The following is a 14,175-nucleotide window of genomic DNA, read 5'->3' as shown; positions in this document are numbered from 1 at the left end:
GTGCGCGTGCGTGTGTGCGCGTGTGTGTGTGTGCGTGCGTGTGTGTGTGTGTTTGTGTGTGTGTGCATGTAGGAGGCATCCTGGCCAGAGCCCAGTCTCTGTTCTGTCTGGCTTGGTTTCATGCTGTCTGCCAAGAGAGACGCAACTACATACCACAGGTAAAATACTCTAACAACCCAATATGGACCAGAGTGGTCATACTATAGCTCTACAATTTCATCTATGTAGAAACAAAACAATAATTTTAGCATTACAATGCCATTAGAAATAGGACAACTAAAGGACTTTTACAAAGGACTTTTTAGAGATTTGTATACCATTGTATTGAAGCTTTTTTCTACAATCATTAGCTGCTCTCTCGTCTAGATATTTAGCCTAGATATTTGCAGCATAATAGAGTTCTTCAATACCCAATGAAATGACAAGCATTATGATAGTTTTTACTTGTACACTCAAAAATTGTGTTCATTCGCTCCCCCAAACATAGTATATGATCCTATTTTCACACACATTATTGGATATACATAAGTATTTTAAAGGAGGTTGCACCGACATTAAAAGTAATTGTGGACACATGGACACTCACAGAAAAGGATTAAAAATGAATATCGGTTGTCTCCGTCCTTACTGAACTTTTTTATTTTTTATTTTTATTTTTTTATACAAGTATTCAGTATAAATTGATTTAATTCACCCCACTAACTGTTTAGGATGGTTATACTTACTCCATTTGTATAGTCAAGTGTAACCCATCTTTAACAGTCTAACTGTATAACTGAAGAAATCTAAATGTCGTGTTTTACCTGTGCTAGAATCAACTCGAAATGTTAGGACACTGAACAAAATATTTCCTCAACAATAGGCATACAAAGTTATTAGGCAATTGGGATTTAAAAAAAATGGAAACAGATTTAGGAAATGTGATTAATTGTTGTACCAAAATCTAATTGGTGTTTAATTGCTGTTGTAAGTTACCGTAATTGGGATTGATTAATGTCATCACTGACACATAATGGAGCTCAAAATCAATGTCTTTCAGAACTGATTTCAAATCCAGAAGCAGCAGCCTTGAACAGTTAGAATAGATATCCCCTGCACACTGGAAACACTGAGTTGTTCTCTGTCTCCTAATCATCCACTTCACAAGTTATGTTTTAAGTCAACTCTCATAGCAACCAGGTGTGTGAGTAAGAGAAAATAAGCAAGGTATCAACTTATTTATTTATTTAATTTAGCAACTTTTTCGTAACTGCAGATGACCAAAGTGTGCGCTGTTAACCCCATATGTAAGCAATTACCATGGTTTGCCTCATTCTGTGACAACAGGATTTTTACCCAGCCTTGGACTGTGGCTGTGAAACCTTTTTGTTTGTAAGCACACGCCTTCACGATAACGTATGGGAAGGAACACAATAAGCAATTACTTACTACTACCTGGTTCAGTTTGCCATGTCATGTTTCCCCTTGTCTACTTATATAATCACTTTTACAGTTTGGTAACATGTTGGTGTGTTGCAGAATCTCGAGATACACAAGGATTCCTTCATTTTCTGTGTGTTTAATGTCTAATCAAAAAATACAGTCATGGCAGAAAGGGATATTTTCATCTGCCAAAATCAACACATTCCCAGTATACCCAAACACAAGGGAGAACTGCTGCAAAGAACATGTTTTTGTAATTAAACTGTCACAACACCTGCACACTTCATCCCCCTTAGGCTTGGTTCCAATACACCCGCTTAACCATTTGTTTCATTGCGGAGTTGTTTGGGGACGACAATGTACACCCCTCTAGGATAATGTACACCTGCGTGACTAACATGCAGTATACCTGTGTCATGTGAGTTTCTTGGGGATCTGTCTCTCTGTTCCTCTTTCCTTATATTTTCACACTTTTTTTTCTGCTTAATTGTATTTTCCCGAAATGTCCTCTCTACTTGCCTCCATCCCTGTGTTCAGCCTCCCCCTGTTTTATTCGCAATTTTTGTTACCACTAAATCTTTGGTACAGTAAGTGTTTTCATTTGAGATGGTTATGTTGTTTCTCATCCAACATGATCGTCTAATTATTTAAACACAGCTCCTTTCATCCACTCTACCATCCCTTACTTCCTGCTCGCTTCATCTGCTGTCCTCGCTCCTGTTGTCATCTATTCTCTCTCTGTATTCCTCCTCCTTTCATTGCCTGTGTGCAGAAACCACTGCATTTAAAAAATTGAGAAATAAAAACAAAGAAAGAGCCAAAGGCATGACAGATGAAACATGGGGATGGAAACAGGTTTTAGATAGCATTCAGCCTTAGTAAAAGAGAATACATAAGTTTGTATCTGTATGTGTAACTGCCTATTTGTATTTGTTTGTGTGTGTGCGTGTGCGTGTGTGCATGTGCACGAGCGCGCACGAGCACGCATCACCGAGCAAAGCCACTGCAGCGAAAAAAACTATCAGGGTTTTTGTTCAATGGCTGTAGGAGAACAAGAGGATTGGACAGTTATTTGTGGTGAATGTGCAACTAAAGTAGCGCTCTTTCTGAAGTGCTCACAAGATAATTGAAAACAGCTACCCACACAATCAATACACATTTACACACAAACACACACCCAGTCACCCTTATAAGACCCATACATTGAATCATTCAGAGTAAGCAGGCAATGCTATGAAAATAAGACAAATGCATCCATTCATGAGTCACAATCTGCACATCACTCATAAAATGCAGCACTGTTATCAAATGCAGTAGGAACATGCCCTCCGTAACAGTCTGTGAATACACACTCAGGCACAGAATCACTGAACAATGTCAGACACTTGCTCATTCAAAGAAGTACTGATCATGCCTACGCAGTTTTCCTCCACCCCTCACCTCATCCACCTACAGCATCAGTGGGCACATTACAACTGCTGATTGAATAGCAGGGAAGTGCAAAGAGCACACACTCCCATATGGAGACTGCCCTCACACTCAATTATGTTTTCTGATGCAATACTGTGTGTGTTTGTGTTCTAAACTGTTTCTAATTTTCTGTATGTTTCTTATCTGATTTCAACTGAATTTTTCAGTTCTACAAACAATGGAGTTACCCTGAAACTGAGAGCAACCAGAGAAAAAACATGATATTACATTAGAAACAAATATCTACTACAACACACTATTGACTGATTAGCAATCAGCTTTCCTTACTTTCTCGGGTTTGTGTAATACATCTCTAGGGTACAAAAATGTGGCAGCCATGATAGGCAGTATAACACTTGACACAGTTGTTAAAGGATTAGGTATTAGATTTTGATCTGTTAATGTTCGGTTGACAAATTCCTAACGTAAACTATTACTTCTTGATTGGACCTGAGTAAAGCCAGTAAAATAAATATTTTGTAATATGTTTTACTTATTGCCACTCCTCTATGCTTGATGCAGGGCTGGACGAAGTTCTATGAGTTTTCTTTGTCGGACCTCCGTGCTGGCTTTGAGATCATCGACAGGCTTTTTGAAGGTAGGAAGGCTGGTAACAAACATTACAATTGAGTGGATAGCTCTGCTCTGTAGATCTACTCTTATATGGTGATGAGAACTTGAATCTGTGGGTTCTTCGATCAATGAGCACTTGCCCTTTGTTTAATGTCCCTGCCTGTGTGTGTGTTTGTGTGCGTGTGTGTGCACGTGCGTGTGTGTGAATGTTTATTGTTCTTTTGTCTCATGTACACTCATTACATGTCTTTGTTGCTTTCTTTGTGTCTGTGTGTCATTCTATCTCCAAGGAGGTAAACCTTTTCAGTGGGAGTTTGTCCATGGGCTGTTGGAGAGTGCCATCTATGGTGGACGTATCGACAACCCTTCTGACCTCCGCATCTTACGCTCTTACCTGGAGCAGTTCTTCTCTACTCATCTCTTCTCGGGCGGTCAGCGAAAGAGCAAAGGAGTAGCACGCTTCTTTCCACCTCAGATCAGCCTCCCCAACTCTTGCTCAATATTGGTAGGATGTCAGTGTGACGCAGTGGTGTTACACATGCAGTCGGAAAGCACACATTTTAATTTGCAAGACATGATGCTTCATGTATGGCTTGTAAAGATATTAAATAAAGTTATCATTGCTACACAGAAAAATGAGACATCCACCTTTTTTCTACCAAAGCTTAAGCTGTTATGTAGTGAATACACAGCCTTCGGGTCCCAGGTGCACTGGCGGAGAGGCCAAAACAATTGAATAAATAGAGTACTGAATTAATGCTCCCAAGCTTTTCACTGGCTAGATTTGCTCTCCCTGATATTGGAGTTTCATTAGTTGATGCTGTGCTAGCTTCATTTGAAGTTGGTTTATAAAGTAGCAACAACAAACATATCCAATTAGTTAGCCTCAAGTTTACACAATTGGTTTTGTTCTTTCTATTGCTTTGCATTCTGTTGATGCAGCTTGGTATACACAAAATATAAGTCGGCATACATGCCCAAAGCAGTTCATTACTCTGTTCATTTCCCATTTCAAAGAGTTTTTTTCCTGCAGGGCATTCTAAAGATCATTTTATACACACAATTAGTCAGTTTGGAAAAATGTACTTGTAATCAAACACATTGAAATCTAACAATGGGAGCTAAGGTTTGGTATGTTGTGCCAAATGGATTTTCTTAGAGAAGCAGCATCAAACAACATATCCAAGTTATTACAACATAGCATAATTTATCCTTTTCTTTTGCTAAAATGTTGCCTTGTTGCTTAAAGCCAAGAAAAAAAATGGGCAGCGATGCATGCTAACATTCTCTCTTTTTAGATGTGCATATGTACAGTAGTTGCATTTCTTTGTGTGACCTGAGTGTGTCTCTGCATCTTCCCAGGACTACCGCAGTGTAATAGAGAATCTCCCAGAGGATGACAGACCTGCATTCTTTGGTCTTCCTGCCAACATAGAGAGATCCTCGCAGAGAATCATCAGCTCCCAGGTGCCCCCCCTTTCCAGACGCGCACACACACACACACACACACTGCAGTGATGGTCACTGCAGATTCTGATGTAACTCAACGCAACACAGTATCACACGTACATTACACATCATGTTTACTCTAACTGTCGTATTTAATTGCTTTCTTTGCTTCACACAAACTGGCACAACAACCATGTAACATATCTAATCATGTCCCACTCATCATATTTCAAACTGCATATTCACTGCTTTCATAAGAGAATTGCGTACAACTATTTATGGAAAATTAAATGGAGTGAGAGGTTAAGATGTTTTTTTGTTTGTGCATGTTGTTCGGTGTGCAATTATCCTCAGCAAACACAACTGTACTACATTGAAACATTACAACTTGTGTTTATAGTCCCCATGCGTGTGTAAATGCAATTAAGTGCATTCATCCTGTCAGTGTGGTCTGCTGATCACTGGAACTGCCAACCTAGTGTAATTCACACAGTCTCACACATGTCCACTTGAGTGTTTGCTTATCACTCTCTCCACCAATCTCCCCAATTTGTGGTTGTCTCTCTTCCCACCGTCATTTGTCACTGTCTCTTTCATGAACTCTCTCTCTCTCTCTTTATCTCTTTATTTTCCCTTAATTTATGCCTTTTCCTCTCCCTAAAGACCAGTGTCAGTTGTGTGAGATGGGCTCTCAACCGCACACATGCTGCACAGAGCCCAGGGGACATTAAGTGCATTTTGTGGACGACATTTAAAATCATTGCATAAGCTTAATGTGAATGACCCAAGATTGGTCAGAATGGTCCTAAATGTCTACTGAGGAATTCCCTTGGGTTAACAGTGTGTTGTAATGTGAAATACAAAAGAAGAGGGAGTAGTTTAAGAAGGGAATGTGATAGCACCGTTATTCAGTATATCTGGGTATAACAGCATTCATGCTGAGTTCTGCTGTGTACTTGGCAGACCATGAGACATAGTCTACTGATTAAAAACCGTGAACTGCAAACCTCGATTACATTGAATTAAAGTGAAACCCTTAACTAAACTGACGGCACCCGGATACAAACTTAACTCCCTTGCACATGCACATTGAAGAGTAACTCCCCCCCTCCACCTCCAGTTGATTATGACAATTAATGCAGTTGCTCCCTTATAGTCGTTGTTTGAGATAAGGATACATCTTAATTTATTTAAATCCCTATATATTTGAACCCCAATACATTTTACAGTAATTCTCCATCGTCAGCTGTCCTCTCCTTTGCTGCAGTCAGGGTGAAGGTCCAGATTAGCTATCTGGTTCTTCATGCCTCTCTTTCACCTTTACTCTCTCTCTCTCTCTCTCTCTCTCTCTCTCTCTCTCTCTCTCTCTCTCTCTCTCTCTCTCTCTCTCTCTCTCTCTCTCTCTCTCTCTCTCTCTCTCTCACTGAGGTCAATTAAATATGCTTTATTGGCATTTATATTATGTTAACTATATGTTTTAAGCATCCAGGATATTACAATTCAATAATAATAATAATGAATAATAATGGATTGGATTTATATAGCGCTTATTCAAGGCACTCAAATATGCTTTACAGGGTTCCAGGTTCCATTCATTCACACACAGTCATACTGGTGATGGTAAACTACGATAGTAGCCACAGCTGCCCTGGGGCAGACTGACAGAAGCGTGGCTGCCATTCAGCGCCTACGGCCCCTCCGACCACCATCTCAAACATACAGCAGTCATACACATTCACACCAATATAAAAAGATAAAGAAGTTAAGGGAACAAATTAATGAGCACAATTGTAGTGCCAAAGACTAACGAACAAACAAACCACATAACCCATAAGAAGTTACTGTAATCACATCTCTCTCTACACCTGTCTCTGTGGAAAGCTTGTCCCTCTCTTCAGTTTCTTCAGTCTCTCTTTCGCTCTCTCACTCTCTCTCTCTGTATCCCCCATGCAAACACACACACCCACACACACACACACACACACACACACACACACACACACACTTTCCCACCTGAGCAGAGAAGATAAAGCAGGTGTTAGTAAAGAGTTCTCCTGGCCCAAATGAAAGCCATTTATCAGGCGCTTCACCTTCCCCACCACACAAACACACACACACACACACACACATAAGTAGAAATACACAGTCACACAAACACACACACACTAAGTCAAGATAAAAGCACTATCCAGGACTAAGCCTGAAGCTAAGCATGTTTGATTAGATGTGTGAGCTGTTAGGAGATGTGTTTGGGGTTTGGCCTTTTTTCACTTGTATTATTCCTGGACCTGAAACTGTGTTGAATGTCACTGGAGAGTTTACCTGCCAGAGATTCAGTGGCATTTTATTACACAGCGATTTTATCATTATTGTTATTTTTTCAATCATACATTGCTTTTGGACAGATGAAATTTAGAAAACACTACATATGCCAATTTGCCTATATAGAACAGGTTTGTCCCAAAAACAAATGCATCATTCAGAATACTAATTCAGTAAACAAGTACTTCTCTGCCAACAACACCTTTTCTGAACTGATTTAGTTGATTGTGTTCCTATTGTTTGACTCACAGGTGATTTCGCAGCTGCGTGTCCTGAGCCGTTCAGTAGCCACAGGTTCAAAGTTCGACAGGGAGCTTTGGTCCAATGGTCTTTCACCTGTCCTCAACTTGTGGAAGAAACTCAACCAGGTTAGTTTTTTTTTCTAGTTTGTCTTTCCCACTTTACGTATTCCTTTCCCTAAACTGAAACCTCATATTACTTTATCAAGAATCCTTCTTTTATGTCATTTTTCTGCAGACCTAACTGCTATGTATTTTTGTATGCCTACATTTAGAATACCATTTTGTCATAGATAGATAGATAGATAGATAGATAGATAGATAGATAGATAGATAGATAGATAGATAGATAGATAGATAGATAGATAGATAGATAGATAGATAGATAGATAGATGGATGGATGGATGGATGGATGGATAGATAGATAGATGGATAGATACTTTATTTATCCTGAGGGAAATGCAGGTATCCAGTAGCATAGCATGATCTCATAGTACATTTAATTATTAAAAGATAAGCGAGTAGTTTTTTTTTTTTTTTTTTTTTTAAGCTATGACAGTCCAATGCTAGACTTTATTCCTACACAAAATCAATGTTTTCTTACATTTGCCCATGCAGCAGCAACTAGTCTAAATTTAAAGCCAATTGTAAAGGCTAATTGGAAATTAGTAGAGTCTCATTGAGCACTGTACTGTGTGTGATTGCCACTGGTTTGCCTATTCAGGCAGCACTGCTGTGTGTGGTTGCTTGGAAACCGAGCAACTTTTCAAATCAAAAGTAAATCTACCTCTACATTAAATAATTTAGCCACCATATTCCCTCTCACTCACTCTCTCGCTCTGCCTCTTTTATTCACTCTCATGCAGTAAATCACACATGCTGTCCCTCTCATTCTCTCTCTCTCTCTCTCTCTCTCTCTCTCTCTCTCTCTCTCTCTCTCTCTCTCTCTCCCTCTCCCTCTCTCTGTGTCCCTTGCAGAGTTGTTCTAACTGAGAGGAGAATGATTGACTGTGTGTTAACTGTTGGCATTGAATCACCAGCTTGCATCCCACAGATCACAATCTACCTCTGACTGCTTTCAATTAACAGTCCCTTTGTCGTCAGCCAACTCTCAATGTTTGACCATCAGTGGGTGTGTGTGTCCCTTGTGCCTTGACACAATTTGAGTTTGTCAGTGGGTGTATAAAATATGATGGTCATCTTAAGAATGTGTCTGTGTATGAATGTGTCTGTCCATGCTTTTGTGTCTGAACATATGGTTAACAGCATGCACTTCCCTTTTGTGTCAGAAAACTGTGTGTGACCTTTGGTGTGTGGAGATACGTATGTATTTAAGTCTTTTCAGTCTGGAGCGAGGAGAGAAGCGTAAGACGGCAGAGTGTTTATTTGGCTGATAGCTTACATTATTGAATTGAGACAATAGCATAGGACTACCATTTTTTTCTCGTTGTGTAATTCTCGCTGACCATTGCCTAAATTCCTCTATTCCTGCTATCCTTTCCTCCTTTTCTGTCCTCCTCTGCATTTTACTAAGTAGATGTGGAAAAAATTGCTAAATGGTTTGAAATTACATATATCTTCAACAAAAAAATATCAGGGTTTGTGCACATTGTTCTTTATGTTTGTACTTGATGAATTTATATTGGATCTCTCTGTTGATAAAGTAAACAAATTGTCCCCCTGGTTTGCACCGTAATTAGAGAGGGTGAGAGAATAAAACAAATTGCCTACTAATTTAGTTTATATATGTTGAACTAACGAAACCCATAACAGTGGGAAGATATACTGTAGTAATGGACGAAATAATTTAAAATAAGATAGCAGCAGAACTGCTGACCCTAAATTATACTTTATCCATGCTATTGTGTAGCAGCCAATTTGAGTACACTCATTAGTTGATGTAGTGCTGACGGACGGCCTTATGGTACCACTGAAGGTAAGAAATAAATAAATACATTATGGAGAGGAGGGAGGGGGCTAATATTCCGAGAAATAACTTTAATTTATGACAAGATTAGAGTCATACATTTACAAGAAAGAGAATCTGAAAAAATTGTGGTTCTCGGTCAAGGGACCACATCGCTTGCCATGTTTTATTTCTGCAGTGGATGACTTAATCAAATTATAGGATTTAGAAATAAGGAAATACTCATGATTTTACCCCAAACCTGTTTTATAAGGACAGTGTGTGCACGCACGTGCATTAATGAAAGGGTGTTTTGTTAAACACTACAATATGTTAATAAAGGCAATAGAATGATGCAGAGTTTTTCCTCAGCCCTCCCCAGGATCCGCATTTATTTTCCCTTGTTCTTTTTTTTCCAACAACCACCCTAATATGCTGTCATAGCTGACTGTGTTTCAGTGATAAAAAGGGAAATAAAGTGATGATATAAAGCATTATAAAGCAATGCTTGATTATAAAGCAAACATTGCCGTTCCAAAACCCAAGGTAAAATAATCTATAGCCATTAAGTTATTAGAATTAGAAAAATCTTATTGTATGTGAAACACATTTTTTCCTTTCCTTTTTTTATTACCTTCTTCCTCTTTTTGTCTCAGTCTTGAAAAAATAAGTTTAATAGCATTACTCTAGCAATCTGTTTGTATATCTGTTTATCCTGTCAATGTGCCAAATTGCCAATATGTCTGACTGTCTGTTTGCTATCTGTTAGGGATCTGCTCTGATCCACCAGAAGGTGGCCCCACCCACAGAAGGCCACGGGTCACCGGTTCTGTCTTTCATCACTCTGGAGCAATTCAACGCCATCCGCCTGGTCCAGGTGTGTCAGATCACCAATGCTACTTACTAACTAACATTCTATGAAACAACAAAGTTAACCTAATAGGCTTCTCCTGTTACTGATCACACCAATAAGTCCAGTCAGTCAATCAATCATAGGGCTGAATAAACCAGTTCACAGAGATCGAATTACACACGCGGGAAACCAATGCAACCAAAAACCTGTGGCATAGTATGTTAACTAAACTGTATGTTTGTCACAGAATATCCACCAATCCCTGGCTGCACTGAGCAAGGTCATCAGAGGGACCCAACTGCTTACTCCTGAAGTCCAAAAGCTGGCTACTGCCCTCCTCAATCAAGAGGTAAGAAAGAAGCAAGTCAGGAAGAAAGGAAAGAAGGAGGGAGGGAGTTTATGGGAAATAAATGGAAATACATGAGTTGCATGTATAAACAACTAGTTTACATACGGTAAATGCTAGTTTGTGATCAAGATGTGGCCACTGTGGCAGGCACACATACGGCATACAGAGCTTCTAGAAAAACACAGCAGGTATCCTTGTGTGTCCCCAGGCTGAGATAAGGACAAAGGGAATATGATGTGGTACTATAAAAGGAGTAGAGACAATCAACCTTTTACTCATTCTATGTTTATAATCTCCTGGGAGTAGTTTTGGGCATAATTCCTCCTTCACTGCTTTCTTCCTGTCTCTTTTTATATTATTCAGGAGCTCTTTAGTCTCATTCCCATATCCCGACCAACTTACTTTCTCCAGTTTTCATCTTTCTTTGTAGTTGCTGGTCTCTCTAACACAACCCTTCTCTAAAACAAGTGCAAATATCAAGAAGAAATGCAGTCTATTTACCATATGCATAACAGTTTCCCGACCCTTTTAATTGCACTGTAAAAACACTTCCCATAGCCCAAAGTAGCAAGCACAGTGTTTCCTTGAGGATCATTTCTAGGACCCATTGTGTTTGTGTTGTGCATAATCAAAATGCAGCATTTCAATTAGTTGTTTCATCAAATGTAGTTTTGTAGGGCAGTGAAACTTTTTAAAGTTTAAGTTTCATAATTTAAGATGATTAGTTATAACCCAAAATGTATGCACAGGCTGATATTAACTCATAACATATTGCAACAGACCCAGATCACAGTGTGTTGAAGACATTTTTTATCCGTGAGCTATTGATGTTGCTGTATTTCTCAGCTATTCACAAAATCCTAGACATATATTCAAATATATAATGTAAGCGCTTTGAGTCCTTAGGGAATAAAGCGCTATATAAATCCTATCCATTATTATCTTCTTTGCTGCAGTCATTATTATTATCTGATGTCTTCGGTGACCTGAACTGGCAAGATGTATTTAACGTCAAAATGATAACAAGCCACTTACTCCTAACTTACAAGAGTCTTTTTATTCACATGCTATGTTTATTTACATACATGTTATTGGCACATGGCATGGCTACATGTGTAGATGCTATGAGATGCTAGCATTATATGTCTGTAGAAAAGGCCCCAAAGTTATAGGTTACAGTGTTTGGTATTTCTTACAGTGTATTAAGTTGTATTTTGTTTAGTGTGGGTAGCTGTCAGTTAGGGCCTGACGTCAGTCGGCGGGAGAGTCTTTTTAGTAAGTTTCTTTTCTCCTCTCGCTCGGTCAGATGTGCGAGCGTGCATGTAGCGAACATTCTACAGTTTAAACATGTTTATTTGAGTTGTGGAATCACCCGTGTGTGATTAAGATTGCTGTTCTAAGTTATAGTTTTATGCATGTTTTAACGGCTGCGATTCGCGGGTTGCAATAACAGCTGTTCCAACGTCTCATCAGGAGCGGAGTTAAAACCTTTGTTCTTTTCCCGCGATCTGTGTGCTGCTGTGTCTGTGAAAGAGACACTGTCACAACTCAGTACTGCACAATTTGAAGCAATAGTATCATTCTGCAGTATCCTTTATAGCACAATGAAACTTACAATCTGTCAGTTTCTGCAGTTATACTGTAAAGTGCAGAACGATTCTGGAGGAGATGACAGTAAATCCTGGTCCAGAACACCCCCTTAAACAGTTTGAGTGATAGTGCTGAATCCCAGCTACTGGATATGATATAATTCAATCCAGTGCAGTTATTGGTCGGATAAAATGTTACCTGTTTGAGTTTTTTCCTGTAATGCAAGATGTGTTAAGTACTGTAATCAACTTCCCCAATTACTCCTTTAATAAAGCATTATTACATGTTGCATTTCCACATTAGTTAACAGGTAATTGTTGCTATTGCTAAAAAATAGCATTACAAAACAGAATGTAAATGAGATTTTACAGTTTTTGCAAACCAACCATCACAGATTAGAACAGATTCAACCAGAGAAAACAAAAAAAAAAACACAAGAAACTGGATTATTTTGAAAATGGACAATTTGGATTATAATATTACAAAAGCATGGCAGGCACAGCTCTGGCGGGTCAAGTTCATTTTCCTCTCTCCTCAGCTGTGCAGTAAAAAAATAATGAGATACTTGGAAACTACCCAAGCATCAGAAGAGAGTGGTAAGCATTGCTGCAGAAACAGAAATTGCCTTAGTCAGTGGAAAGATCATGAGTTTCTTTCGGACTGATGCCAAGATGGCTTTTTGATTAAAGGTTAAACAATCTCTACTAGTTATTTATTTATATATTTTTCGCGCTACCAGTTGTAGAAATTAGCATGCTTTCTTTCAAGCACACTGGGAGTTATAAGTTAAGAGTGATCAAAGGAGTCTTCTTTTTTCAAAACATTTGCTTTCCTCCAGCGGCGACTGAAAAACTTTGGCGAGTTACCTTGGAGATTAAATTTGCATCAATTGAATGCTCTGGCAACTGCCGTGCACAATCACATGTACATTCCTCATGAGGTGATTTGTGTAATTATAAGCACTGGTTGACTATGAATCAAGACAAAAGTAAATGTATGTCAACAAATAATGGTCTAAAGAAAAATCATGTCTTTTAAGATTTTTAGTTTTTCCAAAATGCAGCTGATATAATTATAAAATAAGAAATATATTTTAATCTGTGTCCTGGTATGCTTTCAGCGGATGCCAATAGCCCTGAAAGTATATAAACAATTAAAATAAACTATTAACATATTCTATTTTCAAGTATTAATCACATTCCTTAAGCTTGCGTATTTATCTGTGCGAGACAAACACAGCAGGAGAGTGGATGAATAGTTGACTTGCCGCTAAGAAACATACAAGGTCCCTTTCCTTAATGACTGTCAAGTTGAATAACATTACATTCTTCGTCATCAATCTCCCACAGAGCCTTTGTAAAGTATGCGTGTGCATGTGTTTAAGGCAGTTCTTTGATCTCTGTTAAACACTTTTCAAAGCAACATGTTCCTTCAAACCTGTTCCAGTGTTAACAGTTGTCTCCTGAGGGAAGCTTTCGACTGCAACCTACGCAAAAATATTGCATTTGCCGGTGCTTTCCAAATTAACCATTTTAGCATTTCAAAACTACACTAATTGTTTTTGTTGTAATCAGTCACCTCTTTGGTTAAAGTATGGCTATGTTTTTGCAACTAAAACATATTAGCATCTGGAAAGATTTGTGTCATTGTTAAAGGAAGCCAACAGTGAACGTTCTTCAATATATAGTACATCCACAGATCCTCACCCAAACTTTAAGCTGCTCTAAAAACAGCGAGCGATGCTGTCAATAGAAAACACTGAGGCAGTGCAATCCAAGTGAGTTAAATGTGATGTTGTTACATTTTCAGTGTGAGACCCAGGGCACAAGGGCATGGATAAACTTAGCAGGAACTGCACCCTGTTCTTTCATGACAATCCCCACATGCGGCCATATGGGTGTACTTAAGAGCCCTTTGTCATTGTTGGGGTGTATTTCAGTTAAGTGTAAAAAATCAAATATGTATGCATTATTTTATACAGTACACAGTGAGACACCTTTA

General features: G+C 38.8%; 1 protein-coding gene across 1 annotated transcript in view; it reads left to right on the top strand.

Annotated features, from left to right (window-relative positions):
• Positions 1–14,175, top strand: part of dync2h1 (dynein cytoplasmic 2 heavy chain 1) — a 130,862-nt gene that overhangs the window by 106,969 nt on the left and 9,718 nt on the right. Inside the window, exons 86-92 of the mRNA XM_080025000.1 lie at positions 73–158; positions 3,415–3,490; positions 3,756–3,970; positions 4,828–4,932; positions 7,488–7,604; positions 10,152–10,259; positions 10,483–10,584. Of these exons, the coding sequence (XP_079881126.1) occupies positions 73–158; positions 3,415–3,490; positions 3,756–3,970; positions 4,828–4,932; positions 7,488–7,604; positions 10,152–10,259; positions 10,483–10,584 (809 nt within the window). The remainder of the gene's footprint in view (positions 1–72; positions 159–3,414; positions 3,491–3,755; positions 3,971–4,827; positions 4,933–7,487; positions 7,605–10,151; positions 10,260–10,482; positions 10,585–14,175) is intronic.

The sequence above is a fragment of the Ammodytes marinus genome, assembly GCF_949987685.1.
Source record: "Ammodytes marinus genome assembly, chromosome: 3".
NCBI classification, from domain to species: domain Eukaryota; kingdom Metazoa; phylum Chordata; class Actinopteri; order Uranoscopiformes; family Ammodytidae; genus Ammodytes; species Ammodytes marinus.
This window is presented reverse-complemented; position numbering and strand designations above follow the sequence as displayed.